Below are 18,453 nucleotides of genomic sequence, written 5' to 3'. Positions count from 1 at the left end.
CACGGATTAAATGTGACAAGTTTCCCACCCGCCACCACCCTATTCAAAGTACTAACCTTGCAAAATCTATCCTGTCCTCGCCACGTTATCAGTTTGTTTTCTTTATGGGTTCATTTCCTTGCCTGCAATCAGCTTGCTTTCTCTGTAAGCCCCAGAACAGTGCTTCCTAAACTTGGCTGCAGATTAGAATCACATGGAGATCTTTTAAAATTCCTAACCCCGGGCCGATGAAATTACAATTTCTGGTAGTGGGAAACCAGAACCAGCACTTCAGAAATTCCCTGGGTGACTCCACTGCAGAAAGGTTTGCTAACTATAGTACTTCCAAAGGCCTTGCTGCTCAAAGTGGGATCTGTGGACCTTCAGCATCATTAGAAATCACCTCAGATCTATTTGAATCAGAGAGATCTCCGGGTGATTTGACGACATTAAAATTTGAAAAGCACTAGAGGCTTGAATGATGTGTGTCTTGATTTATGAAGACCACGTGATTAAAGGCTATCCTTGGGTGAGAATAACGGTGATGGATGGCCTGATGTTCCTCCAGGTCTGTATTTTTCACAGCCTGCATCATTCCAAATCATTATGCAAGCCCTTGTTGGAATCAGATTAATAGGTTCCAACAGAGACCAAGTCAGTGTCCAGCAGTCAGCCCTGACCTGGACTCTTACATCAGACTCACTCCTGAGCCTCAGTCTTCACATCTTTAAAGTGGAGATCCTTTTTCCACGCTCATGGACCTCCGCACCTCAAAAGCTCCTGAGGCTCAGCGTCCTTTTCTCTTTTTTTCTAGTTGGTAGAGCTTCCACTCAGCCAGCTTTCTGTAGGTTCTGGACAATGTCCTCTCTGTTTTCCAGTTGTAATTTTAAAATTGTGGTAGGCTACATTTAGGTGTTTACCTTATGCAGCCACCTTGGTTTCTATCCACTTATTATATTTCAATTGTTTCATGATATAATATGAGACTACTACCGGTATGTGGTGTGTTCTACAATTTCCTCTTTAAAAAGTAATTTGAAGAGCTCTAGCCAGTTTGGCTCAGTGGATAGCCTGTCGATCTGTGGACCAAAGGGTCTGAGTTCAACTCCCATCAAGGCCACATACTTTCATTGCAGGCTCTTCCCTGACATGGGCCATTGTCTGGACTCATGAAGGAGGAACTAATTGTTGTTTCTCTCACATCAATGTTTATCTCTGTCTTTCCATCTCTCTTACACTTTCCCTAAAGTTCAATGGAAAAACATTCTTGAGTGAGGATTAACAAAAAAGTGGATAAATAATTTATAAACATTTATTTGATCCCAAAATTATGACCATTGCTGTGAAGCAAGATATCAAATGCTCCCTACAGTTTGCTTTTTACAAAAAGTATATCTACAGCTTTTGGTTTTGTTTTTCACAGCCACATGCAGACATATTTCATGTATTGCTTGAAACCCACTCCAGAGAGGCACTTGTGATGTTGATGGTGTGTTCTCTGGTCACTACCTCCTTGATGGCAGAAAGGTCCTTCTTCTCTCCATCTTTCTTTGTGGGAGCCCACATTGGAAAGAAAGCAGAGATTTTATGTTTATTATTATTTAAATATATTTTTATTGATTTCAGAGAGGGAGGGAGAGGGAGATAAAAACATTAATGATGAGAGAGAATCATTGATCAGCTGCCTCCTACACGCCTCCCACTGGTGATTCAATCTGCAACCTTGGTATGTAACCTTTGACCTGAATCAGACCTGGAACCCTTCAGTCCATAGGCTGATGCTCAATCCACTAAGCCAAAACAGCTAGAGCAAGATTTTACTTTTCATTTAATCCTCCTCAGCCAAATAGGATTGAAGCGTGTTGAGAAGTTCAAGGGAGGATTACAAAGGTGTAAATCAGATTATGCATTAACAAGATTAGTCTGCCCTAATCTGCAGGAACAAGAGGAGATCCCATCAGCCAGACTTCTGAACATCCTCCTATCCCTACCCTCGCCCAGGAGTCCCACCTCCAGGGAGGAGCCTTACTGGGTGAGGTCTTAAAGAGATTACCCTCCTAGTGATATATAGAGGCCAGAGTCACATTACTAAACATTTAACTGGAAGGAGACTGGCTTCAGAGACTCTTCTTGGAGACACATTCAAAGGAGCCGGCTAAGAAACCACTTATGACTTGGATTGAGCTTGGCTTTTGACCTGGAGCACTCTACATCCCTTGTGCGATGTGTTGTTAAATACAGGAGAGGGCAGCAAGAAGACGACATCAGCTGGTGGCTGGAACTCTTAGAAACTCCTAGTGCCTTCCACAGAGAGGGAGGTCTGAGCAGACCTCAGCTTCTCACTTTTCGTCACTTCTGGAGGATTACACCGACTGAAGAGACTGTCTTGGGACAGACACCCTCACTGCACCATGGCCTTTGCAACTGCCCTGGTGGCTGAGTTCCAGGAAGAGGCCATCTGCCCCATCTGCCTGGATTACATGACAGACCCAGTGACAATTGCCTGTGAGCACAACTTTTGTCTCTCTTGCATCCTCCAGCGCTGGGAAGGCCTACAGGGCACCTTTCCCTGTCCTGTCTGCCTTCACCACTGCCCTGACAGGAGCTTGAAGAGGAACCCCCAATTATGTCACGTGATGGAGACTGTTCAGCAGATTCCCACCATGAAGGTAAAGAGAAAAAGGCAAGAGGAACCCCTGTGTAAGAAGCACCATGAGGTTCTGGCTCTGTTCTGTGAGAAGGACCTGGAGCTGCTGTGCGCCCAGTGCAGGGTCTCCCCTGATCATGGGGATCACCCCCTGATTCTCACTGAAGAAGCTGCAGCTACTCACAGGAGGAAGCTCAAGAGCTGTATTGTGTCCTTGAGCAAGCAGATTAAAGATACTGAAAATCGGTCAGAAATGCAAGTGCTGAAATGTTTTGAATTAAGACAGAAGATAGAAAATCAAAAGGATGAATTGCAAACTGAATTTAAACAACTTAAACATTTCTTGGAAAAGAAACAGATGGAAACTCTTACTAGTTTGCTAATTGAAGAAATAAAAGTTCAAGAAAAATTAATTGAGGAGAAAAACCAAATATCAAACCACAGTTCCATATTAAATAGTCTGCTTAGTGATATTATCAGTAAGTGTTTGCAGACAGACGTGGATTTACTCGCTGGTATTGTAAGTATCCACAACAGTTATGAAAACCTAGAAACCCCACCCATCTTTTTATATGAGTTAAAGGAGGAGAGTTTTGAACTCCCCCCATATTATTTGGGCCTGCATAAAATGATCCGCACGTTTCATGTAGATTTGACATTGGATCCTGAAACTGCCCATCCAAGTCTCTATATCTTAAGAGATAGAAAAAGTGTGGTCTATAGAACATCATTTGGTCGTCATAACCTTCAGGCACCCACTTCTTGCGCAGCTGTCCTGGGTTCTGAGGGGTTTGACGCTGGCAGGCATTTTTGGCAGGTAGAAGTAGGAGGCACAGGGATGTGGTCCTTGGGCGTGTGTAGGGAATCTTTGCCCAGGGATGCTCTGATGTCACCATTCCCAGTGAATGGCTGCTGGAAACTTCAGCTCTGGGCTGATACATCTGTCACATGCCGTTCAGTCAACTGGGGACCGATAGGCATTTTTCTGGACTATGAGCTGGGAGAAGTTTCATTTTATAACTTAAGAAAGAGATCACATTTGTATACTGTCAGCGAAAGTTTTACAGAAAAACTTATGCCCTATTTCTGCCTTGGACCTTCTTCAAAATCACTTGTAATGCGTATAGCCAAAGATAAATGATGAACTGCCTTGTAATCTGTTCCATGCATTCTACTTTCTTCTGTGTTAATAGAGAGTGCTTGTAATAAAAACACAATTCTGATAAAAATAAAAAATTAAAAAACAAAGTGGAGTTGATGTTAATAACGCCTGTCACACGAGGACTGAGAGGGTGTCTGGGACATGTGCCCACTTGTTGCTCTCATTGGCCACTCCAGCCCCTCCAGGATACAAGTCCACACACATTCCTCCTACAGCCCTGGAAGTCTTAAATAGTTTCCCTTGTGTTGCATCTTTTCTCACCTTTATACTCGACTGTTAATACCCACCTGTTACAGTCATTTTTTGAATGAATGAGATTATACTTCATCTCTACCCCCTGTGCTGGCACTTTTACCACCAACTTTTAGTTTTCCCAACAACTATGCTTGTAAAGCCGCTTATAGGATCTAGGCCAGGACTTTTTCCCCTCTTTTTCTTTCCTGTGAACTGATCCATGGCTCTACCTCTTTCCTCTTTGCAGTTTACTCTTCAATCTGTTTTCCCAGTGCTACATTTCTAAATGATGAGTAGATTTTTATTTCTATTTGCACATCATGCAGTGACCTCAAACACCACATAATTTGTAAGTCAATATCACCATCTCCATTTGGCTACCTCCCTCTCTCTCTCTCTCTCTCTCTCTCTCTCTCTCTCTCTTTCTCTCTCTCTCTCTCACACACACACACATATTTCTTCATCCCACTCTACCATTTACTTTTGACAAGGAAACAATTATTTAGTCCCTCTAAACTTAGTCTGTGTAAAGGGGATGATACCTATGCCACAGAGTTGTTGTGAGAGTTATATGAGGCAATTAATTCATGTGAGATGCATAGCACATAATAAATAATCAAAAATAGTGGCCTTTATTCCCCCACACACACTTGCTTCTGGCTTATGCCTTTCATTCCTAAACTATAGTTGTGACTGACAAACTTCAAGGATAGCCCCCAATAATCACCGTTTCCTGATATTCATGTCCTTGTGTAATTACTCCTTTCCTTGGGTATGAACTGGACCTGTAAACTGCTTCTAACTAATAGAATATGGCAAAAGTGATGGGATATGCTATAATATGAAATATTGGGATTTCCATTTTCTTAGAAGAGGTACTGTGGGAGGTTGGCTCCAGAGCACGTCCAACCTATCTTGCTCAGTCCCACCCCACTGGCCACCTTCTAATTAATTTTCTTTCAATGTGCACAAATCTGTGCACTAGGGGCACTATCTATACTAATAAAAAAGTAATATGCAATTAGACTGGGGCCGATCGGCCATCTTCCAGACATCTGACTTCCTTTCAGACAAAGCCATGGTGGTGGGGGCCAAGGCATAGGCAGTTAGGGGTGATAAGGCCTGCAGGGGAGAGCAGTTAGGAGCGAGATCAGGCCAGCAGAGGAGGGCAGTTGGGGGTCATCAGGCCGGCAGTGGAGGGCCATGGTGGCAACCAGGCCAGCACGGGAGGGCCATTGGGGGTGACCAGGCCAGCAGGGAAGGGCAGTTGGGGGCATTAGGCAGGCAGACAGGTGAGTGGTTAGGAACCAGTGGTCCTGGATTTCGAGAGGGATGTCCAACTGCTGGTTTATATAAGGCCATTGTCCTGTGGTAGGATAGGACCTAAACCAGCAGTCAGACATCACCCAATGGGTCCCAGATTGAAGAGGGTGCAGGCCGGGCTGAGGGACACCCCCCTGTGCGTGAATTTCATGCACTGGGCCTCTAGTTTCTCAACAAAATCCCCACCAACATCCTTCAAGGAGCCTCTAGGAGTTACTGATTATCTAATTGCCCAATTAGGAGAGGTCCCTGTATCTCTGTCCTTACTCCCAGGTGTATTGGGAGAAGATTTCTCACCCTCTCAGCATCTACATCTGTTCTTTGAATGTCCCTACATGGGCCTTTGGAATCATCCAGTGCTTAGACCCACTGGATGATTTTTGGTTTGTGGCTGTCCACTCATCGTGGCTTCTTGGTTTATTTTAGGGTAGAATCCATCCATGCCTCTTCAGCCCCTCTGCCCCAATCTCAGTGTGCTATCATCTCACCTGATCTCTAGGTGCATCCCACAACCAGACTCACCTTCCGAAATATTTTCTCCATACTATGGTTTAAGGCACATGTGTCAAACACAAGGCCCGCGGGCCAAATCCGTCCTGCCAGGCCTTGCAATGTGGCCCGCACCGCGCTGTCATCACTGCACTCCGCTGTGTTTCCATCACAATGACAGTTTATGACTGTTCAGTAAACCATTCGGCCCGCGATTTAGGCTGGATTTTAGATTTTGGCCCCTTCTCTGATTGAGTTCGACACCCCTAGTTTAAGGGATCCTTCTCAAAATCAGGGATTTCAGGGTGTCCCATAGCCTTTGGGATAAAGCTCCACCTACAGGTGCCTCGCAAAGCCTCAGCGAAGACAGCATTACCTCCCAGCCTCCTTTCTCACTTCCATCCATCTATCCATCCATCCATCCACCCTCTGAGCTCCCTTCACTGCCCTCTCTCATTTCCCTCAGACTTCCCACATCCTCCCCACCTGGTTTGTACCACTCTATCCTTCTTGTACCCTGCTGTCCCTCACAAGCAGCAAATGTCAACTATCAGGTGATAGCTTAGGGGTCAATTCCTCCAAAGAGCTTGACATTGACAGACGTGTTCCAGCTGGCCAAAGGGCCTACTCCATACCCCACCAGACTCTGCACCTCCCTCCTCACAGCACTCTGCACGATTGTCAAACTGACCTCCCACAGCAGCTCTTTGCAAGCTCTGAAGGGTAGGCTCCATGTCTCCTAGTCACCACTGGTTCCCCAGCACCTAGGGCAGAGCCGGGCACATGGCAGGCGCCAATAAATATTTCTTGACTGCATCAGTACCTTTCCTACCGCTGCAATGAAGCAGCAGAAATAACAGTGGAAGTTTGTAAGGAATTTCAGTCAAACATTTACTGGTCCACATGAAACATTAATTTTGGGCTTAAACAAAAGACTTAATTATCGCTTTCTGGAATTCCAATGGAGTTTTAAATTTTCTCTCATGCTTCACAAGTTTCTGTAAATTGACTTTGAAAACCCCCCTCTCCCCCACCCCTGCCACACATACCCTTTTCTTCTCAATTATTTTAGGGTAATTTTTGGCCTATTTCTATACAAAGTACTTGTTTAATCCTCATTTATTCCCCCCGCTAAATGTTTAAGGAAGACATTATTATTCCTTCACACAGGTAAGGAAGCCTCGTGTCTTTGGCACGTGCTGTGTCAGCTAAGACAAATATTAGAAATTATATGAAGATTTGCCACAGTTGCATATGGGGGGGGGGGGGGGAATTAAAGGCAGGGCAGCACCCTCATTTGGAGGCTGGCACAGCATGCAGCCTACACTGATTCTGCCTGTGGTTTTCCAAGGCACTCTCAGGGAATGGAGCAGACCCAGAATTTTCCAAGGTGGTGCAGGCCCTGCTCTCAGCACTGGGAAGCCGACCAATGAACAAAGCAGGCCAGGCCCTGCCAGGGTGCAGGCACCAGATGCTGCTGTTACCTGGCATGGAGGGCAGCCAAGGGCACCGGGGGCCTGTGGGGGGCAGAGGAGAGGCTTTCACTCCCCAGAAAGGGAGGCTGAAGTCACAGCTTCGCCGCCTGCTCAGGACTCCGGTCCTTCACAAAGCAGCAGAAATAACAGTGGAAGTTTTAAGCAGAAATAACCCTGGAGCCCATGTTGCTTCTGAGAAGAAACCATGCAGAGCCATCTTGTGGTGGAAAAAAGGCACCGGTTTCAGCCTGCAAACTCTTTTATATGACACCATAGGTGTAACTACCTGTGCATGGTCCTGTACCTTGATTCCTCCCATACCCCAGGCAGCATTTTAAAGCTGTCAGCAAATGTTGACAGCCATCTCCACTTGTCGCATGAACACATTTACCACAGGTAATTAACTTAACTGCCTGATAAAAATGTAATTGGCGTGTTGTAATGCCAGCCATTGTCTGAAAAGAGTTTGACAGAGTGAGTTATGTTGCCTCTTTGGTTATCTTTATAGGCACATAATCAAATCCAAATTTGGTCATTCATTTGTGATTTGATTTAAAGTAAACAGCTAAATTGAGAGATCATAGATCTTGAAAGACTGAGTATTTGCCTCAGTTATGTGCTTTGGGTTTTTGTTTCTTAGAAAATAAGATGGCTGTCGTTGCTGCCAGATGCTGTGCAGCTGCATTCTCCGGGAGGCATAGACCCCGTTCGTCAGAGGACACAGGCCTGGGCTACCCTCTGTATGCTTGAAGGATACCTGTGCCTCTTGTGCTTCAGTCATGTGGGCCTTTTCTTGTATCGCAAACAGCAGCCACACACACTGCAGTCTATGGGAGCACATTGAACGGGCCCCTACCCCCACCTGGGGCACAGGCGACAGACCTCACTGGCTACTGCCCAGCAGCCTCTACCCGAATACCTGCTAACCCAGGCACAGTGGTCACCGTGTGTGCAGGACAGTGATGAAGCAGCCTGGACAGTGCCGAGGGCTCCACCATGTGGCTGGTGATGTACCTGTGCCTTTTTGCCCACTGACTTCAGCTCTCAAGTAAGCACGTCACCTCTCACCTGAGCTCAGGGGCCACTCCTGTCCCGGACACCTTTACACGAGACTTAATGTGATGACTGATGAGGGCTTTTCTCACTACCCAGAGAGGGGTCACAAGGCTCCGGAGGCTTCCTCTGATTTGGGCCACTCCTAAGTCACCTGCCCAAGCCGGGAGGAGGTGGCTTCGGGGCTTTAGACCATGAACAATGAGACGTGGCTCAACATTTCCAGACCCTGAGGACCACCCCTAAGCCAGACCTGGGGAGAATCTGCTACAAATGGCCTTGGTCATGCCTTTGATGTCAGCTAAGACTGAATTCAGTTAGATTTCAAAACAAGTAGTTTTCCCCGAGTCCTTAGACAACCTAGAATGTTTCCTGCTCCTCCACACTGATCCAGCCCTCACCCTGTGCCAACCTGACCTTTGCCCAGCAGACGCAGAGGCTCCTGCCCAACCTAGTCCCTTGGCCACAGTTCAGCTCCTGGCTCTGCCGGTCTTACCCTGTCATCTCGTTGTTCCACCTGTGCCATGTGATACCCACCCGCATCTCCCCAGGAGAAAGTAAGGGCCACGAAGGCAATGGGCAACAAGTGTAAAACAGGATTTGTTTGTTTGTTCAACAAATACTGAGGGCCTGCTCTGGGCCAGTCACTGCTCTAAGCCCCGGGAAGACAGCAGTAACCAGATAGGCCAAGACTTTGTTTCTATTCCAATGGAAGGCCGACAATGAGCAAAGACCTACATCACATTCTAGATGTAGAACTTGAAGCATGGTCCAAGGTCACCCAGAAATCTGGGGGTCAAAGATGGGAGTAAAATCAGAGTCCTCAGTGATGGGCGTCAGCCAGACTTCCCAGCTTCCAAGTCTACTGTGCACCAGGGCGCACCGGTGTCCTGCACAGGGCAGCACGTCTGCAGACGAGGTTCTGGCTCAGAATTTGTGCAGCTCCCAACATCTTAGGAATCCAGGCTTCAATGCAGCAATCCTCACAAAATGGCCAGCATTTGTCCCACTGAGGGACCTGCGTAAGGATGGGGCGTGGCCATGACAAGGCTATTTCCGGCTGCTGTGCGCGCCTTGTAATGCTCCTCTCCACGCGGAGGCCCACAGGCAGGAGGTTGCCTATGCCGCTGAGTTCAGATTGCCCTCAGCAAACACAGTTCACTCTAGAGAGCAAACAGGATTACCCAGTTACCTTATGGGTGAGAGGGAAGGAACTTTACCCATCATTAATGTTTTACTACCTTTCAAAATGTATAACCTTTAACCCCAAGTCAGCTCTAACCTGAAGCTGAGGAGGTCCGGCTGCGGGGGCCGTTCCGGTGCCTGTCTGTCACCCGGCCAATGCTGTTTCTATCGGGAGAAACAAACAGAAAGATAAGCTCTTAAAATGCACGCGAAGCAGATCGAGAACTTCCCAAGCAGAGATAACTGGTTGCTAGGCCTCTGTAGAGACCAACATAAGGGAAGCCCTTCCAAGGCCTGAGAAAGTGTGGCCTCGTGCTAACTGCAGAAATTCTGTGATTGACGTGGCCCTGGCACCAACTGACTGATGGAACCTGAAAATCCTGTGCCTCCACAGAGATGCCATACCTGTCCTTCCTACCGGACAGGGCTTCCTTTAGCACAGACTCCGAAGGCTGAGCCACGCTGGGTGGAAAGAGCATTTACCTGTGACATGTTAGGAGGCCACAGAATTCCCTGGAATCCGGTGCCTGGGCTTACCCGGATGCACAGGCCACTTGTGCTGAACCCTCCCTTCCTTTCTGATGTGGAAAAAGGACAGGTATTCCAGACACATTTGTTTTCATAGATGACTAATGCCTGATTATTTGTGACCTAAGAAGTGAGTCCTTAGGAGTTGGTACAATTTATTATTTATGAACTAATATTAGCACAGGACTAAAATATACTGAGGGTTCCACTACAGTTCCCAGAAGTCTGGCTGCCCAGCAAGGCTTGGCTCTGTGGCACAGCCAGCATAGCTGGGGTTCCTGCAGTTCGGGGGAACACTGTGCTATTCGTGCTGTCTTGAGGTGGTCATGCCTTTTACAATTGCTGCAATTCTTGCTTTTAAATTATAACTTACTGTTGGTTCAGCTCCTTCACTGTCAATTTAGTTTGTTGTGTGTTGTTAGTTCGGTGCAGCATCTGTCTGCACTTTCCCAGTGACTACGGGTTAATGCATAAATGCATTGAGGTTCAAAGTTGAACCACCACACGCCTATAGCTAAATTAGAAACGTGCATAATTCTGCTGAACGTGTTTGAGGAGCCCTTTTTCTATGCCAAACGAAAACTGATCAAGGTAGGTGGACAGGGAGGTTTTTAGCTTGTCAAAGTGGGTTGCTCTCAAAAAAGTTTTGCAGGCTACTGTCCTGAAAGTCTGGAATTACACTGTACCAGTATGTGCAGAAGTATGCTAGTAGATATTATATGCTGGTAATTATTAGCAACCAACTCCCGAGGGTAAAAGTGTGTGCTTGTGTGTGGGTGTGTATAATGTGTTTAATATATAAGTTTATTATAAATTTTCCTGAGGTAGAAGATGTGTGAACCAGTTTATAAATTTTAAAAAAATTCAGTACTCATGATTATAAATTCCATATAGCCAACTTATTCTCACAGAATCTTCTAGTTGATTTTTGTTGCAACTGATAAACAAGGGAAGGTCCTACATAAATGTTAGTTGACATCTTTGTTTAAAAGTTAGACAAAAGTAAAACAACAAAGACTATGTCTAAACTTCAGTTATTTATTAATGACATATGTGAATTCTTGCTAAATCAGATAATATTTTTAGTTTCTTGGCTATTCACAATTTAATAGCTATCCACATACACAAGTTTAATATGGATTATTAACATTTTCTCCACCACTAAACAATCAACAGAACAATAAACCAAGTCCTCATTTGTAGCATTCTGTCAATTTCTATGGTGCAAAAAACACTTGCATTGCATGAGGTCATTTTCAATCTAGCGACATGATGTCACTGAGTGTGGGGCTAGAAGCGATGCCCAGGGATGACCCTTATGTAATATTCCCACCACACTTCGGCCATTCCCAGGAGCCCCAAGAACATAGAGAATAGTGAAATGCAGCAAGAAACAAACAGGAAGTGACCAGCTTTGAGTATTACCAGCTTTGTTTCTTACACAATTCCATTACTAATAATGGCCATGTTTAATAACTGACTTGGAACATTCCTGAAGATCCTTGTGAGACTGCACCAGCCGGCCAGGCACACCACTGAGTGTATGACAGTGAAGATAGCTGTAATTTAACAAAGGCCAATTATGCTTTCAGACATAATTGCAGTGGTTGTGCTTCCCATTCCAACTTCCCTCAGTTTATAATTTGGCCAACATCTAACCTGGCCTCAGTGTTAGCCCAGGCCTTTGCCACAGTCTTGGGCCCTGTGTCCACCCCCTGGGACTGCGCAGTGGCCTGTCTGCAGGGAGGTGGGCCGGGCAGGTCCCCGCTTGTGACCTGGCAGGAAGCACAGCCCCGCCATAAAGAGGAAGTGCTAGGAGCAGTTTGGGAATTAGGAAGAGAGTGCCAGCCGGTGACAAAGGCCTAGTGCCGTCATAAAAATTGGCCTGGGGTTACATCTTGAGAAACAAGGTGTTGGCTGTTAAAGTGCTCAATTTTCTTTAAAAACTAAACCCAAAACTTTAATTACAGGCAGATCTTAAACTCAAATTCTAGTATCAAACAGCATGTCCAAGGACAGGTATGTATGATTTAAACATCTTGTAATGCTTTATCAAATCACTAAAAATGGTATTTTTTACTCTGTATAACTGTGTTAGTCCTTTGATGGGTTGGTGGAATTTTTAAGTGTTATTTTTCATAGTATCTAACTCTTAATGACAACAAATCTTAATGTCTTTCTAAAAGGGTCTACTTATTTAAAACTATAATAAGACACAGCACTAGCCGGTTTTGCTCAGTGGATAGAGCATTGGCCTGCGGACATCAAGGGCATATACATGGGTTGCAGGCTCCTCCCTGGCCTAGGCCCTAGTCAGGGCATGTGCAGGAGGCAACCAATCCATGTGTTTCTCTCACACAGATGTTTCTCTGTCTTTCCCTCTCTCTAAAAATCAATGGAAATATACCCTTGGGTAAGGACTAAAAAAATGAAATAAGTAACAAGACAGAAACATTTTCTCCATCTCCCACACCCGTTTTGCTGTGGAAATGGCTGGGATCCTGTAGGTGGGGACTGCCGTCTCCTTGCTCTCCATCCAGGCCTGTGCCAGACCTGCCTCGGCCTCCCGCTCTGCACAGGCCATTCCAGGAAGGAAGCAACATCCACTTTGCAACTCTTCTCAGAAGAACCCTCTCCCATGGTCTTCTTGGGATAAACTGTTTTCAAAACAAGCAAACAAATTACAATTTGCAAGCCATTCTGGAGTTTTAAACACTAACTCTTTAAAAGATACTATGGAAAAATGTATTTAAATCAATACCTTCTATTCATGGTAGACATGTGGTAATAGGTTGAACAAGGAAAAAAAAAAAAGATAAATTCTTGTTGATCTAAAAAGCCTTTCTTTAGTCAGGAGATGGCAATCTTGAGATACACCGACCCCATCTGGTTCCCAAGAAGACTCTGGAGAAAAACAGCGCAAGTGCCACTGGCTGAATCAGAACTCTCCCCTCCAGCTTGAACAACTTCAATGCTAACAGCACTCACAAGCGTTCACATAGACTCTGTTCCTTGTGCCAGATGGTGTATTGACATAACTGCTTTCATGAAAAGGCCTTTTGATCACAAACGTGTTTCAGTTTTGAAGGAGGAAGCGCTTCTGTTATGTTTAACTGATGAGGTTTAAATGTTCCTTTTTTTTTTTATAGTAAATCGAGTTCTCACCCATCTCATAGCGTTAAAGCCCAGGATGCAGGGAGCGGTGGACTGGGAGTGGCTGGGGTAGCAGTTTGCCCGCATCTCCTCGGGGCTCACTGAATCACCCTGTACGTCTAGGGTCTGCTCCCTCTGTACCTCCATTCATGCCTGCTGTATTGGTATCCTAACAGTCACTTCTCTCCTGCTCCTGAGCAGGTTGTGAGTGCAGAAGACAAAGTAGTGACCCTGCTTTATCTTGAACATGCTACAGCTCCAGTCTTGCCTCCGATTTCCCCAGCCCCAACCCATGTAGGGGTGAGGTTCTCCAGTTGGCCAAGAATATAAAATTGGGTATTTGGCCTGGCTGGTGTGGTTCAGTGGTTGAGCATGGACCTATGAATCAGGAAGTCATGGTTTGATTCCCGGTCAGGACACATGCCTGGGTTATGGGCTCAATCCCCAGTAGGGGGCGTGCAGAAGGCAGCCGATCAATGATTCTCATCATTGATGTTTCTCTCTCTCTCCCTCTCCTTTCCTCTATAAAATCAATTTTTAAAAATACATAGTGTTTTGGTTTTTTTATTAAAAAAAAAAAAAAAAAAAAAAGGCGCCAAGACCGGTTTGGCTCAATGGATAGAGCGTCAGCTTGGGGACTGAAAGGTCCCGGGTTCGATTCCGGTCAAGGGCATGTACCTTGGTTGCGGGCATATCCCCAGTAGGGGGTGTGCAAGAGGCAGCTGGTTGATGACTCTCTCTCATCGATGTTTCTAACTCTCTATCCCTCTCTCTTCCTCTCTGTACAAAATCAATAAAATATATTAAAAAATAAATAAATAAATAAATAAATAAATAAAAGGCTACTTAAACCAAAGACTCTTTCCTGAGTTTATGAAACTGTACCTTTTGCCCAATCTAGAAATCTGGGAGATGTTCAATGAGGATGTAGAATTGACAGCATTTCTTAGAACATTTCTAATAGGTGTTGCTAAATAGGATTATGATTCTTATCACATAGCTCCTCACTATTTTAAAAAAACAAATAATCACCCAGAGAACAAGAACCAACATGATTTAAGAAACATTTAATAAATATATTTTATGCTGATGATAACACACACTGTCTTATATATTTGGATCACTATGTTAAAATATTTTTGCATCTGTATTAGCCACGAGATGACTGATCTAAGGCCCAAAGGAAAATAATACTTCATATCAGTGTGTTTGCAATGTACAATATGGGGCAGTCACATTCTCTACATAATGTGGCCATATATCATACTTTGTGCTTTTAAATCACAATGTCATATATTTGAACTTTATTAAAAATTATAAGAAAATGTGTTGTTTCTACTATATAGAAAAATAAATTAGAATATGTAGGTTTTTTTAAATGTTGAATAAATATAGGGGAAATGACTTTCCAAAAGTTAAGTAATTCTGTGGTAGAGCTGAAATAATAAGCCTGGTCTCTAGGCTCCCAGTTCACTGATCTGCCCCTTTGCCACCTGCAGAACCTCAGAGGTGCCTCAAAAGCTCTCTTCTGAGATCCTTCACGGGCAGGCAGGGGCCTGAAGGAAACATGGTCCTTCCCAATCCACCTCCTGTCCTGGGGTTCTAAGGCCAGGAGGGTAAAGGGACCTTATGTAAGACAGGTATTTGGTTTCCCAAACTCCTTGATAAGAAAAACCACAGAAGATATGTTTTAGCAGAGGGATGACACTGATAATTGTAGGTAAGATGAAGAAAAATTTTATTGCTCTAATGATTGAAAATTACTTGCAAACAATTGTGCAATTGCCCATAAAGAATGGAGAGGGGGGCCCAGCTGGTGTGGCTCAGTGATTGAGTGACCACCTATAATCCAGGAGGTCACAGTTGGATTCCTGGTTGAGGGCACATGCCAGGGTTGGGGGCTTCATCTCCAGTAGGGGGAGTGCAAGAACCAGCCGATCAATGATTCTCTCTCATCATTGATGTTTCTATCTCTCTTTCCCTCTCCCTTCCTCTTTCTGAAATGAATAAAAATATTTTTTTTTAATTTTTAAAAAATAAATGCTCTATAAATCAGGGAAGACAAGAGGAGACCAAATTAAAAAATAAACATTGTTCATTAGTCTTTAGACATTTAATGAGTATAACTCTGATAACTTCTTCAACAAATATATTTATTCTCTCTAATACATTATTTATTTTTTTTTAATTGTGGTAAAATGCAAATATTATAAATTGTATCATTCTAATCATTCTTAGGCTTATAATTCAGTGGCAATAAGTAAATTCACATTGCATGCAACCTTCATCACCATCCATCTCCAGAACTCTTTTCATCTTGCAAAAGTGAAACTCTGTACCCATTAACAACTCCCCGTTCCCACCTCCCACCAGTCCTGGGAACCACCATTTTACTGTTTGTCTTTATGGAATTGACCACTGTAGGTACTTTAAGTCAGTGGAAACATACAATATTTGTACTCATTTGGTTGGCTTATTTTACTTAGCATAATGTCCTCAAGGTTCATCCATATTGTACCATTTGTCAAAATTCTTTTATGGCTGAAAAATAAAAATATTGTTGTATATATACCACATTTTGTTTATCCATTCATCTGTCAATGGACATGGATTGCTTCCACCTTTTGGATCTTATAAATTAGGGGTGTTGAACTCAATCAGAGAAGGGGCCAAAATCTAAAATCCAGCCTAAATCGCGGGCCGAATGGTTTACTGAACAGTCATAAACTGTCATTGTAATGGAAACGCAGCGGAGTGCAGTGATGACAGCGCGGTGCGGGCCACATTGCAAGGCCTGGCGGGACGGATTTGGCCCGCGGGCCTTGTGTTTGACACATGTGTTATAAATAATGCTGCTATGAACAAGGGTACATAAATATGCATACAAGTCCTTGTTTCAATTCTTGTGGGTATATATACCCAAACGTAGAATTTCTGGATCATATAGCAATTCTATTTTTCTTACTTGTGGCTTAAAACAACCTCACATCCTATCTAATAAAGAGGGAATATGCTAATTAACTGTCACACACTCCTAAAGATGGTGGCACCCACAGCCAATAGGGAGGGAATATACTAATTGACTGTCACACTCTCAAAGATGGCAGCACTCACAGCCACAATATGGTGGCACTTAGTCCCCTCAGCCCCATCAGGGCAACAGACGTGCAATACGGCCAGGCCCGTCCCCAGGCAGGTCCAGCTGCTCCACATGCCTGCCTCCAGAGTCCCCCAGTCCCCTGAGCAGCCTCTCCCCACTCCACCCCGCCCTGAGGCACAGGCAAACCTCAGATATCCGCTGCCCAGCAGCCTAGGGTGGGCCCAAAGCACAGACAAGCCTCAGATGATGGCTGCCCAGCCACCCAGGGCCACTAGAGGCTCAGGTAACCAGGGCCAGCCAAGGCTTGCACTGCCAGCAGTGGCAGCAGCAGAGGTGTGATGGGGGCATTGCCTTCCCCTGATTGCCGGGTTGCCTCTCACCTCTGAGGGCTCCTGGACTGTGAGAGGGTACAGGTCGGGCTGAGGGACCCCCCCAACCTCTCCAGTGTATGAATTTTTTGCACCAGGCCTCTATTAACATAAAATTGATCATCCTAACTTCTAAGTATACAGACCAGTAGTGTTCATTACTCTAAATTCTTTGAGGAACCACCATACCATTTTCCATGTCTGTAATATAATCATATATTCATCAGCAAGTAAGATAATACAAGTGAAGGTCTTATAAGAATACATTTAAATTCAATAAATATTAACTAAATAACAGCAATGATAAAAATAGTAATAATTATGCAATTCGGTGACAATTCATGGGGGACTTTTTATGTGGGACACTGTGCCAGGCATTATAGATGGCATAAACCTATAGAACACTCTCTTTGCCTTCACCTCCCTTATAATCTCCCTGTGGGCCTCCCACTAATTTAAGCAGGAAGAAGTGGGAGTGCAAGCTGGAGCTAGGACACGGGCGGGCAGGAGCCCAGCAGGGGCATGTCTCCCCAGCAGGGTCAGTGACATCACTGGTGGCATGAAGTCAGCCAGGGAGGAGTGTAAACCACAGAAATCACAAACGTGACAAATCAAGGCTCATTTCCCGCCCAACAGCGAGTTGTTAAGCATTTACCAGCAGGCCACTGAGCACACCTCACTATGGTGAGAACCCAGAAAAGAGTGTGTTTGGATGGGACAGGGCAGGGCATCAAGGGCTTTCACAGACAGGGGATAATTGACCTGGAAGGAAAGTAAATGGAAGAATATCTGTGTTTAGGAAGCATCTGCTCATGGACCCTTCTTTCTCTTGCCACTTTTCTATCCACTGTGGACTTGCTCCAGGCCTTGAAGGGGGAATGAGGGTGGGGGCAGGTCTGTGGAGACTCTTCTTCACATCCTCTGACATCAAGCCAGAAGTCCCTGTGTGCTGGGATCAAATCAAGTGGGGGAAAGTTACAGACTGTCTTTAAAGTGAGAGTTGCAAAATGCTGCTAAAAATGCAATTTTTCAGACAAAAAATCCTGACATGTTCCTGTTCAGCTTAACCTAAATCATCAAGACCATTAAAATCAAACTTGTCCTTCAAAAATGATTTGATTTATTGATTTGCATTAAAATAAAAAAAGCAGGGGGCCACTTTCTCCATGAATTTCAATTTCTTCTTGCTGTAATTACATAAATTGCCTTTAAAACAATTATTGAACCATTAAATGTTTATGAAAGACATTTATTGTTCAAATAAGACATTGTTGCTTTTCATCTGCGGTTGCAGTTTTAAATATAAACACAAAGAAATCAGTTATAATCATAAAATGAGAAGGGGATGTAGACTTATCATACATCCTCCGATAGAGGATTTCTAGCCAGCTGGAGTGTCCTGTGAGATTACTAAAATGTTTTCAGTAACTACCTATATTTGACTTTGGCACCTTTTTAAAAGTCAAAAGAGACATTTGCAAGGAGCCATAAAAAGTCATTACATATGCAGAACAATTGAGGCCCCTCGGCATCTGGGGAAGGAAACACATCTGTCTTGTCTATTTCTTCCTTAAGTGTCTCCCTGAATCAACTTTTATGGGGGTGGGGGAGGTTGGAGGGTGTCATAAATATCCCATTCTATTGGGATCCAAGAGTTAACAATACCCTTGTGACTATAAACACATTCAGGAAAGAGGTGCACTCAAGTAAGCAGAGATCTTTGTGACAGTGGCCTCCGTGTGGGCCACAGGCCAGCT

At 44.5% G+C, this 18,453-nt stretch overlaps 1 protein-coding gene across 1 annotated transcript; it reads left to right on the top strand.

The window, feature by feature from the left end:
* Positions 1–2,269: 2,269 nt before the first annotated feature.
* Positions 2,270–4,456, top strand: LOC118730384 (tripartite motif-containing protein 60-like). The gene has a single exon (XM_036458332.2). The coding sequence runs from the start codon at positions 2,391–2,393 to the stop codon at positions 3,765–3,767; it is 1,377 nt and encodes a 458-aa protein (XP_036314225.1). The 5' UTR covers positions 2,270–2,390; the 3' UTR covers positions 3,768–4,456.
* Positions 4,457–18,453: the final 13,997 nt, after the last annotated feature.

The sequence above is a fragment of the Pipistrellus kuhlii genome, unplaced genomic scaffold (genome assembly GCF_014108245.1).
Source record: "Pipistrellus kuhlii isolate mPipKuh1 unplaced genomic scaffold, mPipKuh1.p scaffold_m20_p_3, whole genome shotgun sequence".
Taxonomy (NCBI): Eukaryota; Metazoa; Chordata; class Mammalia; order Chiroptera; family Vespertilionidae; genus Pipistrellus; species Pipistrellus kuhlii.
Note: the sequence above shows the minus strand (reverse complement) of the source record. Positions and strands in the feature narration are given on the sequence as shown.